Here is a 24,728-nt window from a genome sequence, read left to right as displayed (position 1 = left end):
CTCCGTGGTATTTACAGTCAGAGATGTGGCAGAGTCCATTCAGCAGGAGCTGTGGCTGTGTCTGGGAGAGTCTCTGTGCCAGAGAGGAGCTCAGAGCTGAGCTCAGCCCTGCTGGGAAAGCTCTGGAGGGTCTGTGGAGAGGCCTGGGCTGGCATCAGTCACTGCCAGGGCCACCAGCTCTGCTCTCTGCCCAGGCCTGGCAGCGTCGCTTCGTGTGCCCAGCTCTGAAACAGCAGCTCAGGCCCGGTGCCAGAAGGGAATACAATATAATAAAAAATAATAATAATAATATTAATAATAACAACTCAACAGAGCCAAGTTCCACGTTCACAGGATGATCTCACAGCAGTCTGTGGCCCGGCCCCAGGGCCAGGGGGTTCAAGTCAAGGCAACAAGAGAGGGCACAGGGCTGAGTTCTGTGGGGTCACGCGTGCCAGCTCGGAGAGAAGTCCCAGGAAGTGCTGCCTGCAGCTCTTTAGAGCTCCTTGAGGATGATCTGGAACTTGTTCTCTGCCTCTACCATGTCCAGCAGAAAGGCCATGTGGTTGCTGTAGTGCTGGATGATGTTGTTGTCCATGTTCACCAGGATCCTACAGAGAAAAAGAATGGCTGGATCAGATACAGCACATTGAGAGCAGCTCGCCTTCCCCAGTCTGAGGGGCTCAACCACTGTTAATCAATTAATTCATTAAAGCCGTGGCACAACACAAGGGAAGGTCCAGCACAGAACAGTCACCAAAGCCTGGGAACTCTGTCATGGCACAGTCAGGAATTCCAGGGAGGTGCTGGGACTCAGGGTCTGGCACTGCCAGGGTCTGCCCGGTGATCCGGAATCTTCTGCATCCCAGCACCAGCCCCAGCCCTGGAGCCCAGCCCTGGCCCCCAACAGCTGCCCCACAGAGACTCTGGGGTACCCAAAACTTCACCAGCAGAGCTGATCCCTTTATCTGTGGCTGTCTCAGAGCAGGGAGCCAGAGAAGTCACCTGTGCCTCTTGTGCCACGCTCCCATCTGACTTCTAAACCACAAACCATCCCAGGGATGTTGATCAGGAATCTGAGCCTGGATTGTTTCTCTAGACCAAACCTCACCAAGATCCAAAACTGTTCATTATTGCTCCTGAGTCACTCTGGGACCGAGTCCACCTGCTGAGCTCATCCCTGTGGAAGGGCCATGGCTGGGGCAGGTCCTGCCCTGCTGCCAGGCCAGGCAGCCCCACTGAACCCCACGGGCTCTCAGCAGATGGAGATCTGCCCCTCAAGCTGTAATTACCAGGACAAGATTGTTTAGGGTGGAGCAATAGGATAAAATTATTGAAAATTAAATCTGGGGGAGCAGGAAGCTGGGCCTGACCCTGCCACCAGGCAGAGTGGAGATATCTCCAATCTCCCCACACTTCAGAAGTAGCTGCTGGCATGGGTCACGTCCAGCCTTCATTAAACCAGGTGTCAAAATTATTTATTTAATCTAATTTCCAGGTGTGGCCTTCCCTTTTCATGAGATACCTCTCTGCTCCTCCTGCCTGGTTTCCCTCCCAGTCATCACCAAACAACACTTGCTGCTTATCAGATCAGGGCATGAACAAAACCAAAGTCAGAGTGAGTGAGGTGGCCTCTCCCCTGAAGCCACCAGTGCTGGTCTTTTCCTTTGGGGAGAAAATTCCCATTTCTGGGGCAGCAGCAACAGGTGGAAGAACTCCTGACAAATTCAGATGCTCCCCGTGTCCCATCCCTCATCCTGAGCCAGGAACATTCCAGCACTTTTTGGACAAGCAAACACTGATCCCTCTCTGATAAGTTCTCCATAACCCCAAGCTTTTAGCCTGGGACACAAAGGATCACCATTAAACTCCCCAAACAATTCCACCTTCACCCAGCTTCCATTCCTTGGGAGACTTTACCCTCCTAACAAATATAATACAAACAAGCATTATCCCAAATCTTTAAAGGCCAGAAAGATCTGAGTTTTATATGCTCCAAATAGCAGAGCCTGACATGGCTCTACCTTTTATTATCTTGTTAAAATGCTCTTGGAGCCAATGGCAGGGGCTGGAGAGGACAGGTTTGGAGGCACAGCATAAAAGCAGATGAGAGATTAGCTCACCCTCTTTTGCACTTTTTGTAGACTTTATAAATGCTTTCTTCAGGAAGCCCATATTTTTCTGAAATCTGTGAGAGAAAACATGGCAAATCTTTGTACTTGTAAAGTGAAATTCCCATGATAAAAATCAAAGATAACACCCAGCCCATGTGTTCAGCAGCAAAGGATTCAGTTTTACTCCAGAGAACAAAACCATGACCTGAACATTCTCCTGGGCAAGTTCAGTTTTGGTCTCAGGGTGCTAGGAGTTTTGTAGGTTTTTGCCAAGCATTTTCCATGAAATGGTTTTTGACTCTCTGTGGTGAGGGATGAGGGAAGGAGAAGATGGCAAAGAATCCTCTGGGCTGACATTTTTCAAACACAGTATTTTTAAAAGTTTGTAAAACCAACAGAGCTTAAAGAGCAGCCATAAAGCCACCCCAAATCTGGGAGGTTTATTGTTTGTTTCCTTCCCAGCAGTCTCCAGAGAGGCTGGGTTATCAGAGATGCTGCTGATAAACCATGACAGAAATATGTCCCTGTGCTCCTCAAACACGGCCAGGGAATTCCAGCACGAGGCCAGGGAGGGCTGTGGATCACACATCTCCAGCCTGGAGAATGGAAAAGGTGTTTGACAGTGGAAAGTATGAATGTGCTGTCATAAGAGGAGGCTTGCAGCAGGATCTGGATGGGGCAGGAGGTGTGATCCTCCCTCTGCAGCACAACACAGCCACGCCAGCAGCTCCTGGGAGAGCTCAGCTCCTGCTCCCACTTCATTCCCGAGGGAGAGCAGGCAGGAGAGATGAGCAGCCCACATCCAGCTCCCTCTCACCACCCCATTCCCTCCCATCTGCAGTTTGTCCATCCCCCAGGGGCTCTGGGGACACTCACAGCTGTCCTGAGGCCCTGCAGATCCGGGGTCTTCAACATGAGAGCATCAAACACCTCCTCGGCCTCCCTGCGCACGTAGAGCAGCACTGCAAGAGAGCAGGGCAGCGTGCTCAGGGCCGTTCCCAGCGCTCCCAGAGCCGGGGGGCCTCGGGGAATTCAGGATCCCAGGGTTACCTCTCTGGGGATCTTCATCCTTGCTGTGCTTCGGAGGGATCGGCTCGAAGTCGTCGGTGAAGGAGGCACCGCTGCGCTTCAGGGGCAGCCTGGGCCGGGGGGACACAACACTCTCAGCAAGGCAGAACAGTGAAAGCAAACAGAACAACTCCAGCTGCTGAACTTCCGACTGAACAGCCAGTTAACAACCATCCAGCAATTAAGCACTGGGTTGTAATTACAGCAGCAGAGTTGTAACTTCCTGCCTAAAGCCCACGGGCAGCTCAGGAGGGCCCGCAGAGGGTTTGGGGTCACCAAAAGCCTTCTGCACCCTCCTGGCACTGCTTCCCCACTGGTATCCCCACACAGAGGGAGGGCCCAGGCTGGGGCCACTTCATTCCAGTTTATTTTCCAGCCCCTGGGTATTTGAACCCTTCAGTGACAGTTGTGATCCTTTATTCTCCCTTTCAAACATCGTCTCCATGAGAGCAACAGGGAGCAGCTCGTGTTGGAGTGACTCCGACAGGGACAGAAACGTGTCCATGGTCCCTCCCAGGACAAGGTTTAACTCATGTTCTGACTCTCAGGGCGTCAGGGAGACACAGAGCTGTGTTATCCTGCCCCTGGGGGTATCCAGCAGCCCTGACATTCCCAGAGGGTGGGAACTGCACACTGTTGCATCCTCACCTGTTTGCAGAGTTGGGAACAGCAGGAGGGAGCACCTGGAATGCAAAGGAAATGGATCTGAGAGTTTGTACATGCTTGAGAGGCTGGGGGAGGCAACTTGGGCACACTTTAAACATCATTTCCCTCCTCCTGACCCATCAGTTTTCCCAAACAATTCAACCCAAACATCAGTTTCTCAGATTTGATATAAATTTGATATAAAAACCTCCCCAGATGCCCCGTTTTTGACAAACTGAGGCAGTGGTTTCTGAGGCAGGGAACGCTGAGGAGCTCTGAAGGACACTGGACAGCAGAGAGTCAGGGGATGTCCCACCCACACAGGGACTGAGATGGTCACATTTTGCTACAATTTATTTTCTACTGTTATTTTTTGCTACCGCTGCAGTCCTGTGTGGAAGCTGCAGGTGTGTAAAGCACAGGAATATCTGGCTGGAAGGAGCCTGGAGAGCTTTCCTGGCCCATCACCCATCACTGGAGGGGCTGAGGACTCACCGAGCCACACCTCTGCGGGGTGGAGAAGTGCACGTTGGGGATGAACAGCACCGGCTGCGTCTCCAGGTCGCTCTCGGGCCGCAGGAACGTGATCTCATTCCCTCTGAAGCCAGAGAGCAAACAGCCTTTCAGACCTACAGATGGAGAGTCCAGTTCATCTCGGCTCCCTCGGATCTGGGCCAGGGGAGCTCCTTCCCAGGGCTCCCAGCAGAAACGCTGGGAACAGCCCAAGAGCCTGCAGCAGCTCCAGGGCGGCCCAAGGGAGCCCAGAACCGTTCCCAAAGCTTGGTGGGCGCTCAGAAAGGGCTTTGGGAGGCTGGGAAGGAGCCCAGCAGGGTCTGAGTGCAGGTCTGGAAGAGGCAGATCCCTGGAAGGGAGCAGGGATTTCAGCTCAGGGCAGGGAACACACGCAGGCACTGACCATTGTTGTTGGAGTCCAGGCATTTTCCTTTCCTTCGGAACTGTTTCCTTTCATCATCCCTCATTTTCCTCTCTGCTCCCTGCGGGAAGATCCAGCAGAATTTAGGACATTGACATTTCCAGCATTGGCAAGGGCTCTGTGACCAGCTCAGGGTGTGACACATTAAGGTGAAGCAGCCTCAGCTCAGAAATGGTCCCTCCACAGCCCAAGCCAGGACTCTCTGACACTCAGGAATTAGAAAAGCAAAAAAAACAAAATTTGCTTTTAAAAATGAAACACGCAGACAAGAATAGCTGTGAGAATTTTTTCCATGGGAAGATATCTGAGATTGGGGAAGAACCTCCAAGGAAACTCTCATCTCTTTTGATATTTAACAAAATACAGAGTCAAAAATGGAGTTTATGGTGAGACACAGTCACAGGTCTGGGCTGCTCTAGGCTCTCAGAACCTTTCTGGTTTATTCCTGGGGCCTCTGAGCAGCTTGAAATGGTGGGAAAGGAGAGCTGTACCTTGTCACAGAAGATCTTGATCTGGCAGACAGCCCTGTGCACCAGCTGGCTGCTGCCACTGCCACAGTCGTAGGTGTCGATCTGCAGGTTCAGGGGGACACCCTTCACCCCCTTCTGCGAGGAGAAGTCCGTGCTCAGGCAGTTCACCCCAATAAACACCTGCAAGCAGGGACAGGGATCCTTGGTGCTGGAGCCTCAGCCAGCAGTGGGAGCAGTTGGTTTCCCACCTGAGCCTCTCCCCCCACACCTATTCCAGCTCTTCAGCTCAGCCTCTCCACTCCCAAAATCCTGCCTGGGGATGTTCTTGCTGAGATTTCTCATCTTTCATTTGAAAGGGACCCTCAGACAGCAAAGCCCTGCAGGAAGGGAGGAGGACAAGGCTGCAGCCTCAGGAATTGCACAGCAGTGCTGCTTAAATAAATATTCATCCCACACTGAGCTCTTTTATCACCAGGAGGAGTTAACTCCAGTGGGAACTCTGGAAGAAAAGCTGAGCACAGCTCTAATCCAAATTGTATCTCCAAACTGCCAATTCACTGGCGTGACCTTGGAATTCCCCTGGACCCTGGGGACAGATCTGCAGCTGGAGAAGCTCCCAGAGCTCTCTCAGCCGAGGATTTCAGCCCTGAAACCTGATGTCAGCTCCTAGGAAAGAAAACCTCTTTGCTGTGGGGTGAAGGTTGATTGGAAGGAGAGAAGTAACAGGTGCCATGGACAACCCGAATACCCAAATACCTGAGTCCTGCTCCCAGCCCCTGACCCCTCCTGCCTCACTCCCAGCCTTCTGAAGTCTCACCTCTACCTGCCCCAGGCCAGTGCATGAGCAGAGTTTCTGCTAAGAGTTAAATCCAGTTTTGCTGAGGTGCCCCCAGGGCTTGCCACATACCTGACATATTTCCATTTCTGACAGCTCTGCCTTGAAGACATTTGTTAACCTCTTGGGTTGTAAAAGACCCAGCTTGCCTTTGGGCTTATTGAGATCCCAGAGGCAGGCAGGGTTTTCCCAAGCTTCAGAGACTTGGGGTATTTATGCTTTTCTCTTTTTTTCTTAGTTACTTCATCTGTTTTTCAATCCCCACTAGATACAAAGTGTTAATGAGAGACTGAGGAGATGCAGAGGAGACAGCAGAGCTGCAAAGACTTTGCTGTAATAAACTTTCTCCTGGTTTTAAGGTGAAAAGGGATCTTGTGACCTGCCTGGCTCCTTTCCACATCCCACAAGGCACAGCAGGGTCAGTCCTGTCTGCATCTCCCAGCCTGGAAGGGGCTCTTTGTTCCCTGAGCTGGGGGTTATTTCAACAGGCTGCAGGTCCATGTGAGCAGAGCCCTGAATTACTGCGAAACCCCTTCTTCAGAGTTATCCATCAGCACTAAGAAAACATCCCTGAGCCAGTCTGGGTGTACCCAGAGTGTTTATTAGCTCATGGCAGTGCTTAAACACACACCAAGGCACGGTGTCCTGCTGCTGTCCTGGCAGGCAAACACTGCCTGGGGCCTGGCACTGAGGCTCTGTCCCTCAGCTGAGCCCTGGGGCACAGCCTGGGCTGTCAGGAGGGAGCTGCACTTTTGCTGAGGACCATTCCCAGCTCCCCTCCACGGGCAGTTTGTACCTTGGCTTCCTCGTGGATGTTCCACACGAAGGACAGGGCGTTGTAGGCCAGCTCCTCGATGTTCTGCACCGTGTTGAAGTTCTCCTTGCAGTCAGCTGGAAGGCAGGGCAGGAGCAGTTCATACTGGGGCTGAAACTGGTGACATTGCCGAGGTCTCCCACCCCCAAACCCTGGCCCTGGCTGACTCCCAGAGCAAGGGAAGCCCCCAGGAGTGGCAGCCCCTCGTACCCACGTCGATGACCCTCTGCTTGGCCGTGGGCTGCCGGGAGTGCCAGTGCTTCCAGAACTTCAGCTGCTCCGTGGGGATCTTCTCATTGTCAAACACGATCATCACCACGCTCTGCAACACAGCCCAGCTCAGCACAGAGCAGGGTCAGTGCCCTCCTGGCCCTCCCACCCTGCACTGCCCTCAGGCCCACGTGAAACATGAAATTTTACACTGGGGCAGCTGAGGAGGGCAAGGGAAGGGGCTTGGGCTCAGCCATTTGGCACATTCATCTCGGGGTTTGCTGGCCACACATCCCAGGAGCGGGATGGGGACCCTGAACCTGGCTCAGAGCTCTTCCCAGCAGGGCCCCACTGGCCCTTTGTGCAGCCCACGGAGGCTCTGCAGTGCAGCACAGGATTATCCTGTGGGGCTGAATCCATCCCATTCATCCCTTTAAGCCAACATGAGCCACAAAGCCATTACTGCTCGTGTTCAGCTCTGTTCCCAGGCCAGTGGAGCTGCTGGATGTGCCATTCCAGAGCTGTCAGCACAGCTGTCAGCACAGCTGTCAGCCTGTCTCTGACTCTTACCTTCACTTTATTTGAGGACAAGTGCAAACATTTGCTGTCTCCAGCTGTCCGCAGTGTGATGGGGTAGAACTGTCCTTTGTTGAGGTAGGCCATGGGAGAGTCCCCAGATTTGATGTGAATGGCTTTGGGTGACCCCAGAGTGTATTCAAAGTCACTTGGATGGAACAAAGAGAGAAGGATGAATAAGCACACGCTGCTGTTTCACTGCAAAAGCAAAACAGAGCCCCAGGAGCCTCCACCCCGCGGGTTACAGGCTCCAGTTTCTGCTCCATTCCCCACCTCACACACCCTGACACAGCACAGCACATTCTGATCCTCCCCAACACCCTGGGGAGCAGTGCTGCTCCAACAGCCTCGTTTTACCCCTCAGTTTTGGCTTTCAAACCCCTGGATGTGACTGCAGCCAGGATTTTTGTGTGGATGGCAACAGAACCATTGCTCAAGCAGCAGCCTACAGCAAAACACACAAAAATGGGTACCTGTGATGAGGCTTTTACAACATCCTAAACTCAGGTTCCTGTCTCCAAATCCATCCCTGTAACTGGCTGAGGCAGGAAGACTCTCCCTTAATGGTCCTGTAGAAAAAGGACCTGCAGGACATCAACACCTGCTTGGCTGTGCACAACTGGACTCAGAATCCCAGCTCGTGGCACCCTCAGTGTGGTGGGCACCAACTTTAATCTTTACAGAAAAGCTTTGCAGTGGCACACAGGTGTCATGGCTGGCAAGGGAATTTGAAAGAAGAGCCTGAATTCAGAAGCTCTTGTGCCTTCACCAGCAGCTGTGAGCACTGAAACCATGAGGCCACAGCTGGTTTCTGCTGTGAGGAATCCGTGCAAGCCACCACCTGTACAGGAGCCTTCACTCAGACCCTTCAAATGCCCTGTTTAGTCACCAACCCATCTTCTTCCTGCTCCACCTCCTGTGATGCCATCTCTGAAGATGGGCTTGGCAGCTCCTCTTATCTGGAGCCAGGAGAGCCAGAGAACTTGAGTGCACAAATAAACAGTGAGCAGGGAGCCTCTGGCTCAGGAGACGCTGCTGTCTGTGTGAACATCCCCACGTCTGACAGCTGAGTCACCCAGTCAGCTGACTCAGGAGGCAAATAAAAAGTGGGAGGTGAAATAATGTTACCTGCTGGGAGGTTTGATTTGGTATCTGGAGCAGCAAAGCTCTGCCTGGCAGAGGGGTGGAAAGGAGGAAGAAATCCCTCTCATGTTTTAGGAATGAGAGGCAGTGGCACCCTCTAAAATCAAGGCTGACTAACAGTGCTAAGTGAGAACCTAAGCCTTAGATTAGGGGAGGCTGATTATCACCCTCATGCTCTGCCAGCCTCCTTTTCCCTGTCATTTGTCCCATTCCATGGCCTGTGGGAAGATGGTGCAGCCACCTGGATCCCTCTGTGTCACCCACCCAGCCAAGCTCCCTGGGAAGGGGCTGTCACCCTGAGGTGTGACAGCAGCTGGCCCTGCACTGACCCCAGTCTGGGCACAGAACAATCAATCCCTGCTTCTAAAAGCTCACGGGGCAGCACCCAAAACCACCGGGGAGCCACAAATCTGCAAAAACACGGGATCTGCAGTTTGCACTGCCAGGGCTGCGCTGGGGATGGGGAAGGGATGCAGGAGAGAGGCAGAGCCAAGAGTTCCCTGGAATCCCCAAGCCCCTGGATTGCTGTTACCTCTTCACTCCGTCCGTGGGGAAGCTCTCGGGGCAGGCTGGCTCTGGCTGGGGTTTGAGGATGTCACTGAAGAGCAGCGACTGCAGACAACAAACACAAAAACAGAATCTCTCATTGCTTTGTCCATCCACCTTCTCCCAAACACCACACCAGGCAAAACACGGAGCCTCACTGCTTCCAAAATCAACACAACAGGAGTGGCACCAAGCTTCCAACACAAAAGCAAAGCTCCCAGTGCCCGCAGATGAATCCCCAGCCCCAGCCCTGACCTCCTGGGGGTCCTCCTTGAAGGTGCTGTCGGGCTGCCAGCGCTGCTGCGCGGGGGCCATGGGCAGGCTCTCGAACAGCGAGTTCAGGGAGCTGCTGTCGTACACGTCCCCCGGGGCCACCAGGAAGTTTTCTGGGGTGGCTTCCAGCTTGCTGGTGCCTGGAGGGAGCAGGGCTGCCTTGTGAGGAGCAGGGACACCTTCGAGACTCAGGCCGTTCTTCTTGGGGGGCTCGCAGAACTCCTGGGCCATGGAGACGTTTTCTGACAGGAGCTTCATGAGATGGGCTGAGCCATCGAAGGAGGGGATCTCAGGCTCATAATCCATCCCGTGGCAGTGCCTGCTGGAGAGAGGTCCTGGCTCAGAGTGGCACCCCCAGCACGCTGTGGCAGTGCCTGACCCTGAGCCAGCCCCAGCAGCTCCTGGGGGATCTCCACCCACAGCTCCCAGGGCAGTCAGCAAGAGCCAGAGGTGCTCAGCAGATAAGGGATGATCACAGGGAGCCAGGGAACACGGTTTGCACTTGGTTTGGGGCTGCACAACCACTGCCTACTTCCACTGTTGCTTTGTTTAGGCCATCACACACTCAGAGCAGCAGGGGTGATAAGAAACGTAACTGCAGTGTGGGCTGTCCATTATAAATCTGTTTATGGCTCATTGATGCTGCAAGTTGATTTTTTATACCCTTTTTTAAAGGAAAAAACAATTATTGTACAAACTCCCAAACTCCAGCAACTTAGGAAGCAAAAACCAAAACCAGGATCAGTTTTTACTTCTTAGGAAGCAAGAACCAAAACCAGGATCAGTTTTTACTTCTTAGGAAGCAAGAACCAAAACCAGGATCAGTTTTTACTTCTTAGGAAGCAAGAACCAAAACCAGGATCAGTTTTTACTTCTTAGGAAGCAAGAACCAAAACCAGGATCAGTTTACTTCTGAAGGAATGAAGTATCACTTGAAGTTTATTCTGTCAAGTGGTTAAAAACTGACAATGCCAAAGTACACAGCATCCAGGAAGGGGAACTGAACTCATAATGGCAAATGAGCCATTAATTTAATAGCTAATTATCTAAAAACCTCAAAGGACAAATGGGAGCCGCTGGAACAGAATCCTGGGAGAGTGGAACAGAGATTCTCATCAGCCCAGGGAGTGAACGAGGATTTGGCCATTCCCTTCTTGCTGCCAGTGCTCAATCCTTCTGCCCTTTGCAATTGTCACAAAATAGGAAATAAAGGCAATTTCTTCAGCTGCTGCAAATCAGCACAACCCCTGTGAACACAGCCAGCCACGTGCTCAGGTGTGTAAATGGGTGTAGCTCCATTTATACCCGCTTGGGACCTGGCCTAAAGAATTTTAATGTGTGTCTCAGGGTTAATGAGCTGCACTGTTGCTGGTAATAACACCGTGCTTTGATGTCTATTTTCTGCAAGCTCAGAGCCCCATCCTGCATTTCAGCAGCTGCAGGAGAGTGAGGCAGCTCCAGAGAGCAGGAACTGAAGCCAACCTCTTTGCCAGGTCATTGCGTCCCATCATCCCAGCTGGGAGAATCCTCTTCTCCTTCGGGACCTGGGACAAGGCAGAGCAAAGAGTTGGGTCAGTGTTGGATTTTATTCATGGAAAACAGAGCAGAATTAGCAAGTGAAGCCTCCCAGACAAAACCCCAGAGTTAATAACAAACAGCAGAGCTGGGCTGCTGCTGGCTTCCCAAATAAGCTTGGACAAGCCACAGCAGCTTGTTCTGGGTCCTTAAAAAACACCCAAGTGAGTGGAAACATCATTCCCATTGCTCCCAGTCAGGGATAAATCAAATCCTCATTTCTCAGAGCTCCATCCACAGCAGTGCTGGGAGAATAAAACCTGTGGGGTCTGTTCCAGCCCAGCAGCCCTCCAAGCACTGCTGCTCTTTAGGGGCAAAATAAGACTCAGACCAAAACCTGGGTTCAGGCTCTCCAGAAGTTCTGGATTCCCTCAAAATGCTGTTTTGTGCCTCAGTTTACCACTGGGGATACTGGTGGCACCGTGTGGTGTTGGATAAACAACTCGGGGAGCTCAGTGGAGAGGTTCCCTCCTAAGATGGTCCAGGTTTTACACAATTCTCCACCTTTTTACCCCTTTTTACCCCTTTTTTGCCCCAGCCAGGGGCTCTCACCATGTAGTAGTCGTAGAGGAGGCTGAGGGCGGCCACGCTGTCGTCGTCCCCGTTCACCCTCATCATGGCCTTGGTGGCTGCAGTCAGGGGGTTCTCCAGGTAGGTTTTCCAGGCTTCATCTTCGCTGGTGTAGGGGAATTTCTGGAAGTTCATGGTGTCATTCTTCATCAGGCGCACGGATCTAAAACTGAGGGGAACGGGAATGAGGGAGGAGCGTTTCCCCCAGAGCTTTCCACGAACACAGCAAAGGCTTCCCAAAGGCTCTGTGGAATGGGGGAGGGATGTTCTCCTGGTCCTGAACTCCCAGAGCCTTTGGGATCACCACCTCCATCCAAAATCAGGCCAGAGCCTCTCCAGGGGCAGCTGCTCCCTCTCTCCTGCCCAGGGAGGCGAAACCTCATCAGCTGCTCCTTCCTCCAGGTCCACCCTGCACTGTCCCAGGGTGCTGGGCACTGAAAAGGGATCAGGGAAGAGTTTTCCCTTGGATGTGGAGCTCCAGGCAAGCACAGCCCACAGTCAGACACAGGCACTCAGTGCCCACATGAACCTCATCGTTTTCCTTTGCTGCAGTTCATGGTTTTTAAATGACTTTTCCCCAATCATTTGCAGATGATTTTACTCAGAGGGAAGCAGACAGGCAGATTGCAACCCCCTCCCTTCCACTAAAAAATTCCTGACTGAGGTGAGGCTCGTGGGACTACGTGAGAAGCAACACACCAAAATAATGCCCTGCCTGTCCTCACTTCTGGCACTTTCTCCAGGCCTCTCCATCTTATGTTAATAAACTGTCAGACACTTAATTACCCAAACACTGGTCATCTTTCCTTCTCCTCCAGCAAACCCTGCCAGCAGCCAGCCCAGCAGTGCCCCTGTGCATTCCCTGGGAGCTTGGAATCATGGAATTGTTTAGGTTGGAAAAGATCATTGAGTCCAGCCTTTGACTGGATCCCACCACGTCCACAGAGCCTTGCTCCTGTCACACCTTCCTGTCACCTGCACCTGGTGTCACCACCACAGCTCACACCATTCACCACAAAACAGCATCTCCGTGGACAAAAATTCATTTTTCCTCAAAGTAGAAATGTCCAGGAAAGGCAAGGCTGGGTTTTATTAGCAGAAAGGTTTAAAAAGCTTCTTTAAATCTCAAAAGTTACCAAGAGCTGACTGGAGTTAAACCATGACATCACCTGCTGATAATTTTTTCATGGAAAGGCAAAGGAAACCTTCAGGATTACAGCAATGAATGCTACAATTTAATGACATTTTTATAAGGAATATGTTGTTTTCATCAAGCCACTCTCCATGTGTTTATAATAAGACCTGGTATAGACTTTTAAGTGAATCATTCATAGAACAATAATTCTTCTTGGAAGGAACCTGGCATCCCAAACTCCCCATGGTTGCTCTGTCACCAGGCACTGCCACCCTGCACCAAAACCACGTTAAACTGTGCAGGGTGGCTTGGGATGCTCCTGGATCCGACTCCAGAGCTCTCCTTGGCTCAGATCCCTGCTCTGATGCCTCACAAACACTTTGCAGTTCAGGAATTACAGCTGATTTTTTCCCATGAGGCCACCAAGGGCTGTTTCTGCTGTCCTTGTCACCTTTTCCTTAAGGAATCTTTTTCTTTTCCCTGCACACCTGAGCTGTACCAGCCCTGCAGGTGGCTCGAGGCTCCCGATCCTGCTGCTCTCTGTGCCCAGGGCTGGGCTGGCACCGGGATAACGGGACTGAGCCCGCTGCTCCCAGCTCTGCCCAGCCCCAGTTTCACCCAGCAGGTGTTTTTTGGGAGTTTTGTTGTCTTTAGAGCTCCTCAGCAGCCCTGGCTCCCTCCTCCCTGTGCCCGAGCAGGGCTGTGGGAATGAGTCAGATTTCGGAGCCGGGGCTGTTCGGTCCTGTCCGGACAGGAATCCTCACCTGCTCTCAATCCCATCCTCTCGAGGGATGAGGCAGAGCAGAGCTGCAGCTCAGGGTGAGACTCAGCCCCTGTCACCGGCAGAGATAAACACAGCAGGGCAGGACGGGGCAACAAAGCATTCAGGAGCTTAAAAAAGCACCGATGTTAGGAGGAGAAATGCTTGGCAGCTTTACTCTCCCTCAACTAAAACATTCCTTGTGTGACTCCCTTCTGCCTCCCTGCCCTCACCTCTGCTGGGGGAAGCCATGGGATGAGGCACAAGGGAATTTTGCAGAAAGCAAAGGCACTTCCCTGGCCCAGCCAGAGCGTGGGCACACATTGGTGCTCCTGGCACAAGAGTCCAGCAGGGACAGCAGGATGGACACAGCAGGATGGACACAGCAGGATGGACACAGCAGGATGGGGACAGCTGGATGGGGACAGCAGGATGGACACAGCAGGATGGACACAGCAGGATGGACACAGCAGGATGGACACAGCAGGATGGACACAGCAGGATGGACACAGCAGGATGGGCACAGCAGGATGGACACAGCAGGGACAGCAGGATGGACACAGCAGGGACAGCAGGATGGGGACAGCAGGATGGACACAGCAGGATGGACACAGCAGGATGGACACAGCAGGATGGACACAGCAGGATGGGGACAGCAGGATGGGCACAGCAGGATGGACACAGCAGGATGGGGACAGCAGGATGGGGACAGCAGGATGGACACAGCAGGATGGGGACAGCAGGATGGGGACAGCAGGATGGACACAGCAGGATGGACACAGCAGGATGGGGACAGCAGGATGGGCACAGCAGGATGGACACAGCAGGATGGGGACAGCAGGATGGGGACAGCAGGATGGGGACAGCAGGATGGGGACAGCAGGGACAGCAGGATGGACACAGCAGGATGGACACAGCAGGATGGGGACAGCAGGATGGGGACAGCAGGATGGACACAGCAGGATGGGCACAGCAGGATGGACACAGCAGGATGGGGACAGCAGGATGGGCACAGCAGGATGGACACAGCAGGATGGGCACAGCAGGATGGACACAGCAGGATGGGCACAGCAGGATGGGCACAGCAGGATGGGCACAGCAGGATGGGGACAGCAGGATGGGGACAGCAGGGACAGCAGGATGGGGACAGCAGGATGGGGACAGCAGGATGGACACAGCAGGATGGACACAGCAGGATGGACACAGCAGGATGGGGACAGCAGGGACAGCAGGATGGACACAGCAGGATGGACACAGCAGGATGGACACAGCAGGATGGACACAGCAGGATGGGCACAGCAGGATGGGCACAGCAGGATGGGCACAGCAGGATGGGCACAGCAGGATGGGCACAGCAGGATGGGGACAGCAGGATGGGGACAGCAGGATGGACACAGCAGGATGGACACAGCAGGGACAGCAGGATGGACACAGCAGGATGGACACAGCAGGGACAGCAGGATGGACACAGCAGGATGGGGACAGCAGGATGGGCACAGCAGGATGGGGACAGCAGGATGGACACAGCAGGATGGACACAGCAGGGACAGCAGGATGGGGACAGCAGGATGGGGACAGCAGGATGGGGACAGCAGGATGGGGACAGCAGGATGGGCACAGCAGGATGGGGACAGCAGCATCTCAGCTGCTCCAGCAGCTTCCTGGTGCTCAGAACCCACAGGGGCCCTCAAAGTCAGAGCAGCTGCTCCATGCACTGGGAACTGCACTGGTCCCAGCAAGGCTGGGATTCAGCCAGCTGAGGAGTGCCACAAATGACAGGAATTGCACCTTTATCCCAGCTTGTTTCTGTTCCAGAGATCCCTGGGAGGCACTGGGATGTGTGCCTGGAGCTGTGTGCATCCCTCAGAACCACCCTGCAGGGGAGTGAGGGAACCTCCACCCCATTTACTGTCCACAGAGCTCAGCCCTGCTCTGACCCTGTTCCCAAAGGTCACCAGGGCTGCCCAGTACCTGCAGAGGGAGGGTGATTGGAGATAAGCAGGTGTGCTGACATGTCTGAGGCACCTTTTTGACACCAGGACCTACAGGACACTGTCATCAGTTTGCTCCCCCAGATCCCACCAGCAGCCTCTGTGCAGCACAGCTTCAGGAAAGATCCACCCAAATCCAGATCCAAACACAGCTGAACTTTACTTTCCCCGCTGCCTGTGATGCCCCCTGCACGTGGCCAGGCCGTGTTTGCCCATTCCAAGCTCCCAGCTCTGTTTGGCAAAGCCAGAGCTCCTTTCCCTGGCCAGGGAAACACAAACACTGGGAGCAGCAGGCTCCCTCCCCTCTGTGCGTTTGGGGCAGGGAGCAGTCTGTTTGTTTCCAAACACTTGGGAGTGTGACACAAGGTGATCCCAGCCCCTTTCCCGCTCCAGCCCACCCCATCTCTGTTTCCCCAATTTCTCCTGGTGATGGATAAACACTCGGGGCTGTGCTGGAACAGGAGAACATGCCCAAAGGGTCCAGGTGGGGACATCAGCCAAGCAGGAAAGAGCCCTTGTGTTCCCTCTGCCTTTGCTGGGTTTCTGTGGGAGGCTTTGCTGCCCTTTGAGCTTTGTGTTGCTGCCTTTGTTCTCTCCACTACACCTGATTAAGCCTCCAACCTAAATATCGGCCATGCCAGATGCTGGTGGCTACAGAGCAGCATCGAATTGTCAAAGCAGCAGGGAATCCACGGTGAGCAGGAATTCAGAGCCACAGAACAGAGATCCCGGCCCTGAGGCAGCTCCTGTGGGGGTTTCATCAGCTCTGGGTTTGGGCATCTCCTCTCTTGAAATCGCCCTGGTGTTCCCCAAGTTCTTGTCAGAAATCCAGGGGAGGATCAGCACTGCCCTGGATGGGGCAAGGCCAGCAGCTGCTGCCTGGGCAGAGATTTCAGCCTGTAAACCCCTGTCAGGAACACAACATCCCCAGAGTGGCCTCGTTACTGAAGCCAAACCTCTCAGCTAAACTGTGATTTTGTGATTTCTTTGCAGGTTTAATAAACGAGCGCACCTGAGGACAAGGTGACAGCACAGCCAGCAGTGAGTGCATTGTCACCGGCCCACTCACACAGCCAGGCAAAAATCCAAACTGAGACAGAACCAGGAAAAAAACCACAGAAAGAAACACAACAAACACAGACTAAGGATGAAAAACACTGCTGGGGTGCCAAGCACAACACAGTGTCAATCCACAGGCCCAGGAGACCGTGATGTATCTCATGGCCCCGGAGCTGCACTGCCTACAGGAGATTTTCTGGGATATTTTCTCTGGCAGCTGGGGAACAATGTGGGCTCTGTCCCTGGGTTTGTGCAGGGGCATTTCACCCTCAGCCCCAGGGTTAGCTCAGCTCAGCCACCTGAAGATTCCCAGCAATGCTTCACCCACAGGAGCTTCTCCTTCCCTGGATCCTGTGTGGCACAGGAGGGACCCAGGGTCCCCACCCCAGCCAGCCTGGGGCAGCGATGAACGCTTTTGGGAACATTTGGGAACATTTGGGAACCCTTTTGGGAACATTTGGGAACATTTGGGAACATTTGGGAACCCTTTTGGGAACATTTGGGAACCTTTTTGGGAACCTTTTTGGAAGCCCTTTTGGGAACCCTTTTGGGAACACTTTTGGGAACATTTGGGAGCCCTTTTGGGAACATTTGGGAACCCTTTTGGGAACATTTGGGAACCTTTTTGGGAACCCTTTTGGGAACCCTTTTGGGAACATTTGGGAACCTTTTTGGGAACCCTTTTGGGAGCCCTTTTGGGAACATTTGGGAACCCTTTTGGGAACCCTTTTGGGAACCCTTTTGGGAACCCTTTTGGGAGCCCTTTTGGGAACATTTGGGAACCTTTTTGGGAACCCTTTTGGGAACCCTTTTGGAAACCCTTTTGGGAGCCCTTTTGGGAACCCTTTTGGGAACATTTGGGAAGTGGCTCCTGATTCCCAAAGGGGCTCAGTGATGAGGCTGGGCTGGGGTGGGCACTGCATCCCCCAGCCCAGCAGATCCAGCTGGGAAGCTCTGCAGGCTGATCTGTGACACCTCCCCAGGGGCAGGTGCTGCCTGGGGAATGTGCAGGGATCCCCCTTCTCCTGACCCTCTTGGATTACAAAAACCCCAAACCAGCTCAAATACTCATCCTTTTTCACACCAGCCTAACTCCTGCTTTTGTAGCTCTTTATCATCACAGCACAAGGGCCTGAGGACAGGGATTGACACTGAAATGCCTCATCCTGGGCTGTTCAGCAAAGAGGAGAGAACAGAACCAGCCCTGAACCTCTGCTGTAAATCCCAGCAGCACTGGAGGGTTCCTGAGACCATCCAGGCTATGATGCTTGGGGGACACCAGCTGGGATTTACCCGATAACATCACCCTGGAGGGATCCAGCCACCCCATGCCACCACAGAGCAGTCCTGCTGCAGTGCCTCCCCTGCCCCACAGAACAAATTACAGCACAGAATCCCTTTGCATTTGGGAATTAGGGCTGATTTTTTCCCAGATGTGGTTTCTGGTGTCAGGTGGTTCTGTTTTGGGGTGTCCTGAGTTTCAGGGATATCTGACTCCAAAGGGAGACACAAAAACAGGCCCTGAACATCTGCTCCCACCTGGAACTTCTGAAATATTGCTGAAAACCTCACTGTCATTCCTATTTCCATTGTGGACAGATAAAGACACTTTATGTGCAGTTATTCCTGGACACAACCCCTCACTCTACCAACACATCACACCTTGCACTGAGGCTCCCAGTCCTTCACCCACCAAAAAGAAGATGACACAGGTAATTTTGGTATATTCTCTAACTCCAACAGCTTTGACTTTTAAATAAAATAAATTTTTAAATATTCACAGTTTTACAAGATTTGGATTTAAAACTCACCAGTGGTAGCCACAATACGCAAACTTCTGCAACAGAATTTGTTTCTTTTTTACTGCTCTTCAGGCAATGTGGTTTTTTTAAGCCAGTTCTGGGTTATCTGTGCTTAGAACAAAGCCCAGCTTTACTCAAGGTTCTCTGCTTCCCTCAGCACATCCTGCTGCAGTGACACACTGAGGATGTCACACATTTCTAGGGAAGCTGTGATAAGGAGAGCAGAGATTGGAGGTTTCAGCCTCAGAGTTCTGTGCTCAGTCTCGGGACAGGGGGGTCCCCCCACTCCAGGGATGTGCTGATCCCTCCCCGCTGCCCTGAGCAGGCAGAGCTCGGGCCTGGCACGGGCTCTGTGCCCTGCTGAAGGTGGGACAGGTGGATCCTGTTGCCCAAGAGGCTCCAGGAAGCTGTTCCAGGGCAGGACACTTGACAGGAGGCTCACATGGAGCAGCTGCTCCCTGCCCTGCCCCTGTTCCACGCTCTGCCAGCAGCTCTTCCCCCTCAGCTGAGCACAGCTGGGCTCTCCCCCTGTGCTTTTCCCTCTCTCTTCCCATCCTGGAGCAATCTCAGCTGCCCAGGTGCCCCACGAGGTTCACTCTGTCCCTGCCCTCCACGTGCTCTGATCCAGTGCAGCGAGCACAGGGCCCTTTGCTTTGCTGTTTAACAACAAAAACAACCCCAGCACAAAGTGCTTCAGCCAGAGTTTCTGCCAAGCAAACCTGATTCACCCCACTGGAGGCACAGCCCCATAAAATCAGGCATTTCTGCAGAGCTCACACGGCCAAGGCAGAGGGATGGAGAGGAACAAGGGCAGAGCAGGAGGCTCGGGGTCAGTGCCAGATGCTCTCAGCACTCGAGGTGCGAACACGCCGGGGACAGGGATGGGTTTTGGATCAGCCTCACCCCCCGTAACCAGAGCTACAGCCAGAACAGCACTGACACCTAAAGGGACAAGAAATGAACCATCACAGAACCCTGGAGTGGTTTGGGTTGGGCTGGAAGGGACCATCCAGTGCCACCCCTGCCATGGCAGGGACACTTCCACTGTCCCAGGAGCTCCCAGCCCGGTCCAGCCTGGCCTTGGGCACTGCCAGGGCCTCCTCACCTTCCCAGGGAGGAATTCCTTCCCCACACCCCACTGAACCCCGATCTCTGCCATATTTCTAATCCTCCAAGCCTTGGAAACTTGGCTGTGAGCAATGGGATATAATCACATGTTCAATATTGAGTTCCACCGATTAACATTTTTCAGCTGTTGCCTTTTTCCTCCTTGAGCACACACAATTCCAGGATCCCTGTCCCTGGCAATCAGCTGATCCCAAGGGCTGGCAGGTGCAATCCAGGTACGAGTGCATTTTTGGATGAATACTTTACACAGATGAACAATTCAAACCCCAGCCGGATCTCAGCACGAGCAGATCCTCCTGAGAGGAGCAGCTTTCATTCTGCAAATTTCCCTGGAATCACTCCCATGGACCAAGCAGCCGAAAATGTGACCCAAAGCATCAAAGCAGAGATCCTGTGCAAATGTTGATTCACTCCTGCTTTGAGTCTGGAGTTTATTCAGAGGGATTTTACTCCTTTTGTTGGGAATTGCATAGCAGTTATTTGATTGTTGTTTCTTTAATTTACAAATCTCTTTTTCTCTTTACATAACTTAAAAAAATAATAAAAAATAATAAAAAATCCAAGCCAGCCTCCCTTGCTCCAGCACGGTTATCCCTTGTGTGCTTTGCTGCCAGGATTTTATAAAAGGGCTTTAACTTTTCATTCACCAGGAGCATAACTCAAGTTTTAATAACACACCTTATGCATGACAAAAATTTGCTTCTGGCGATCATGGTTTCGACCACAAAACCACAACTGGGAGTAACTCCTGGTTAACTCCTTCCAGCCCACGCACGGCAGAGTTAGACACAGTTTAGAAGAGCATGGAAATCAGCAGTTAGAATATTTTATAATAGGCAAAACATCTCCCCCTCCCAGGCCACGCTGGTCCCTCCCCGGTCCTCTCTGGGAAACTCGAGTCCCAAAGGGAGAGGTGGGGATAGCGAGAAATGGGGACAGCGCAGCTCGGAAACATCAGCCACATCTGGGCAGATGTTCGCGGCTCAGACCGGGGGTGGCAGGAGAAATGGGGACAGCGCAGCTCGGAAACATCAGCCACATCTGGGCAGATGTTCGCGGCTCAGACCGGGGGTGGCAGGAGCAGCGTGCGGGGCACCGAGAGCGCTCCGAGGCTGCTGCCGGAGCCTGCAGAGCTCCACCCCGGTGATTATCCCCAAATTCGCAGCTCTTTGAGCCCCTTTAGCAGCCTCTTCTCAGCTTCCTGCCCCGGAGAGTAAACCCAGGGCTGAAATTTTCCCTGGGCTTTCGGTCCCACGAAATTCCAGCTCCCTTATCTCCCGCCGGGAGCCCTGGGGAGATTTCGGGGATCTCCTGGAGCTCATTGGGAGCCCAAATATTCCCCCAGGCCCTGCCCGGCCCTGGCCCCGGCCGGGCACAGCCGCCCGCTCCTCCAGACGCATTTAATCCCCACTGAAATAAAGCTAAAAGCTTTTAAAAATTCGGGGTTTTTTTAAAAAAGACACTAAAGTTTTCAAAGCTCTGCAGACGTGTCCTCCCAAAGGATGAATTTCTGCAGAAAGCTCGCACGGAGCCCTTGGCTTTCGGGGGTGTCTCCATCCCTGGTTAGGTCAGGGTGACGCTGCAGTGACTGTTCCCTAACCCTGGTTAGGTCAGGGTGACGCTGCAGCGACTGTTCCCATCCCTGGTTAGGTCAGGGTGACGCTGCAGTGACTGTTCCCTAACCCTGGTTAGGTCAGGGTGATGCTGCAGTGACTGTTCCCTAACCCTGGTTAGGTCAGGGTGACGCTGCTGACTGTTCCCATCCCTGGTTAGGTCAGGGTGACGCTGCAGTGACTGTTCCCTAACCCTGGTTAGGTCAGGGTGACGCTGCAGTGACTGTTCCCTAACCCTGGTTAGGTCAGGGTGATGCTGCAGTGACTGTTCCCATCCCTGGTTAGGTCAGGGTGACGCTGCTGACTGTTCCCTAACCCTGGTTAGGTCAGGGTGACGCTGCAGCGACTGTTCCCATCCCTGGTTAGGTCAGGGTGACGCTGCAGTGACTGTTCCCATCCCTGGTTAGGTCAGGGTGACGCTGCTGACTGTTCCCATCCCTGGTTAGGTCAGGGTGACGCTGCAGTGACTGTTCCCATCCCTGGTTAGGTCAGGGTGATGCTGCTGACTGTTCCCATCCCTGGTTAGGTCAGGGTGATGCTGTGACTGTTCCCTAACCCTGGTTAGGTCAGGGTGACGCTGCAGTGACTGTTCCCTAACCCTGGTTAGGTCAGGGTGACGCTGCAGTGACTGTTCCCTAACCCTGGTTAGGTCAGGGTGACGCTGCAGTGACTGTTCCCTAACCCTGGTTAGGTCAGGGTGACGCTGCAGTGACTGTTCCCTAACCCTGGTTAGGTCAGGGTGACGCTGCAGTGACTGTTCCCTAACCCTGGTTAGGTCAGGGTGACGCTGCAGTGACTGTTCCCATCCCTGGTTAGGTCAGGGTGATGCTGCTGACTGTTCCCTAACCCTGGTTAGGTCAGGGTGATGCTGCTGACTGTTCCCATCCCTGGTTAGGTCAGGGTGACGCTGCAGTGACTGTTCCCTAACCCTGGTTAGGTCAGGGTGACGCTGCTGACTGTTCCCATCCCTGGTTAGGTCAGGGTGATGCTGCAGTGACTGTTCCCATCCCTGGTTAGGTCAGGGTGACGCTGCAGTGACTGTTCCCTAACCCTGGTTAGGTCAGGGTGACGCTGCTGACTGTTCCCATCCCTGGTTAGGTCAGGGTGACGCTGCAGTGACTGTTCCCATCCCTGGTTAGGTCAGGGTGACGCTGCAGTGACTGTTCCCATCCCCAGGCAGGCTCAGGGGTTAACAGCCCGTTAGAGAGGCAGAAGCAGCAGCCGTGTAATTCCCCGGGCCCGTAATTAGCGATAAATCCATCAATCATAATTAGCGATAAATCCATCAATCGCACACACTCCATGAGCCAAGCCCTCTCTCTCAAAGCCACCCATTTATTGCTTAGAAATTACCCAAAAAACTTCCGAAAGGGAAAATTCCAATCACAGTTTTTCAATCAATCCCAGCAGATTGATCCCATGATTTACATCAAACAATAATTACTGGGTTTTTAATTAGGAGGAGATCGGCTGACACAGCAGCTCTGTCAGGCTTGTAAACACACACAGGCGTGTGGTTTTCTCCCAAAAAACACCTTGGAAGCACCAGATCCCTCCACAGATATACAGCATTTCTATTTCTTGATAAATATTTTAACGCACAAATCCTTCATTCAGGGTTTTAACCCATTTGGCACCGATTGACAGCAGAATTTCGCAGCTTTTTTTCGCTGTTCCCCTCTGATATTTGGTGTTTATTTCAGAGGTTTTGTGCTGATACCATCAGCATCCAAAACTCCAAAATATTCTGGGGGTGCCCAGGTTAGAAGTGAGAGTTATACAGAATTGATAGGTGTTAAAAGCTTTTTCTTATTTTAAAAAATTTAAATTATCTGATCAGGTCATAGTGTGAATTCATTTACTTAACAATAAAACTCAAACAAACAATAAAAAAAAAACACCCAAAAAAACAAATCGCAAAACAAACAAACAAAAAAAAAAACAAAGAAAGGGAAAAAAAAATTTCCACCCAAACAAACTGACAAAAAGAATTAAAAAATAATAAAACTCACAACAAAAACAACAAAAAAGACACAAAACAATCCCCACCCTTAGAAAACAGAGATTGGTAAATAGTTTGGAAAGTTTTTTCTCAAAATATATTAAATTAAAGCAGATTCCTGTAACTCCTGTTAGATTTTGCTGGACAGAGACAGAGCAGGTTCTCTCCGGATAGAAACCCCACGTGTCACTTTTAGACTGGGGATAAAAAAGTAACCAGGACTGTGATTTTTAAGAAGTCTCAGATAAAAAAAGGAGTGATTAGTGATTCCTAAAAGCGATTGATTCCTAAAAGTTATTGATTCCTAAAAGTGATTAATTCCTAAGAGTGATTAATTCCTAAGAGTGATTGGTTCCTAAGAAGTGACTGATTTCTAAAAGTGATTAATTCCTAAAAGTGATTAATTCCTAAAAGTGATTAATTCCCAAAAGTGATTGATTCCTAAAAGTGATTAATTCCTAAAAGTGATTGACTCCTAAGAAGTGATTGACTCCTAAGAAGCGATTAATTCCTAAGAAGTGACTGATTCCTAAAAGCGATTGATTCCTAAAAGTGATTAATTCCTAAAAGTGATTGATTTCTAAAAGTGATTAATTCCTAAAAGTGGTTAATTCCTAAGAGTGATTGATTTCTAAAAGTGATTAATTCCTAAAAGTGGTTAATTCCTAAGAAGTGACTGATTTCTAAAAGTGATTAATTTCTAAAAGTGATTAATTCCCAAAAGCGATTGAATCCTAAAAGCGATTGAATCCTACAAGTGATTAATTCCTAAAAGTGATTAATTCCCAAAAGCGATTAATTCCTAAGAAGTGACTGATTCCTAAAAGCGATTGAATCCTAAAAGTGATTAATTCCTAAAAGCGATTAATTCCCAAAAGCGATTGAATCCTACAAGTGATTAATTCCTAAAAGCGATTAATTCCCAAAAGCGATTGAATCCTAAAAGCGATTGAATCCTACAAGTGATTAATTCCTACAAGCGATTAATTCCTAAAAGTGATTTATCCCCGGAGCAGCAGCAGCTCAGGCAGGGAATCAGGAAAAACCCATCCCATTCTTCCCTCCCTTTCCCAACAGAGGAGCAACCGCGGACTCTCCTCCAAACCCGGCAGCGAGAAAACGGGTAAAAAAGAGAATAAAAGCATCACTTACTCCAGTTGATTGGACATGTTTCGGCGGCGGCCGGAGCGGAGGGCAGCGCGGGGCTGTGCTGGGGCTGCTCACACACACATTCCCTGCGAGGTGTTTGATTTATGGAGAGCGCAGCGCAGGTGGGGCGGCACAGCCCGGATTGGCTGCAGGGACAGGTGCCCTGGGACAGGTACACCCAGACAGGTGCACAGTAACCCTGTCCCTGCCGGAAAAAGCCCGAGGGGAGAGAGGATAAAGGGGCGGAATCAAGGATTCATCGCTGGGATAATGAGTTTCAGTTTGGTGGATGCGTTCCATGGCTTGCCGTGCCAAGGGGTTGGCATTTATATAGAAT

The 24,728-nt window shown here is 52.0% G+C and overlaps 1 protein-coding gene across 2 annotated transcripts; it reads right to left on the bottom strand.

Annotated features, from left to right (window-relative positions):
* Window positions 1-24,494, bottom strand: GRHL3 (grainyhead like transcription factor 3). 2 transcript variants are annotated; one of them, XM_088067444.1, is made up of 16 exons: window positions 24,395-24,494; window positions 11,735-11,921; window positions 11,090-11,151; window positions 9,590-9,929; window positions 9,321-9,400; window positions 7,640-7,793; window positions 7,070-7,181; window positions 6,842-6,936; window positions 5,232-5,390; window positions 4,723-4,801; window positions 4,302-4,435; window positions 3,810-3,844; window positions 3,144-3,232; window positions 2,970-3,055; window positions 2,103-2,167; window positions 1-590 (listed from the first exon to the last, which is right to left on the bottom strand). In XM_088067444.1, exons 1-16 carry the CDS (start codon window positions 24,409-24,411, stop codon window positions 476-478), a joined length of 1,809 nt encoding a protein of 602 aa, XP_087923570.1. In that variant the 5' UTR covers window positions 24,412-24,494; the 3' UTR covers window positions 1-475. The 2 variants fall into 2 exon arrangements, with proteins under 2 accessions (XP_087923570.1, XP_005529774.3); XM_005529717.3 differs by having other exon boundaries at window positions 9,590-9,926.
* Between the last annotated feature and the right edge of the window lie 234 nt (window positions 24,495-24,728).

Source organism: Pseudopodoces humilis, chromosome 27 (genome assembly GCF_049639895.1).
Source record: "Pseudopodoces humilis isolate 2021_Gansu_Grassland_sample_001 chromosome 27, ASM4963989v1, whole genome shotgun sequence".
NCBI classification, from domain to species: Eukaryota; Metazoa; Chordata; class Aves; order Passeriformes; family Paridae; genus Pseudopodoces; species Pseudopodoces humilis.
The sequence above is the reverse complement of the archived record's forward strand: the minus strand, read 5'-3'. Positions and strand labels throughout refer to the sequence as shown.

Coding starts and splice junctions, on each gene's coding strand:
- GRHL3 (XM_088067444.1), bottom strand. Junction 4,802..5,231: donor TCAAGATCTTCTGTGACAAG/GTACAGCTCTCC, acceptor ATCTTCCCGCAG/GGAGCAGAGAGGAAAATGAG. Junction 3,845..4,301: donor CCCCGCAGAGGTGTGGCTCG/GTGAGTCCTCAG, acceptor TTTGCATTCCAG/GTGCTCCCTCCTGCTGTTCC.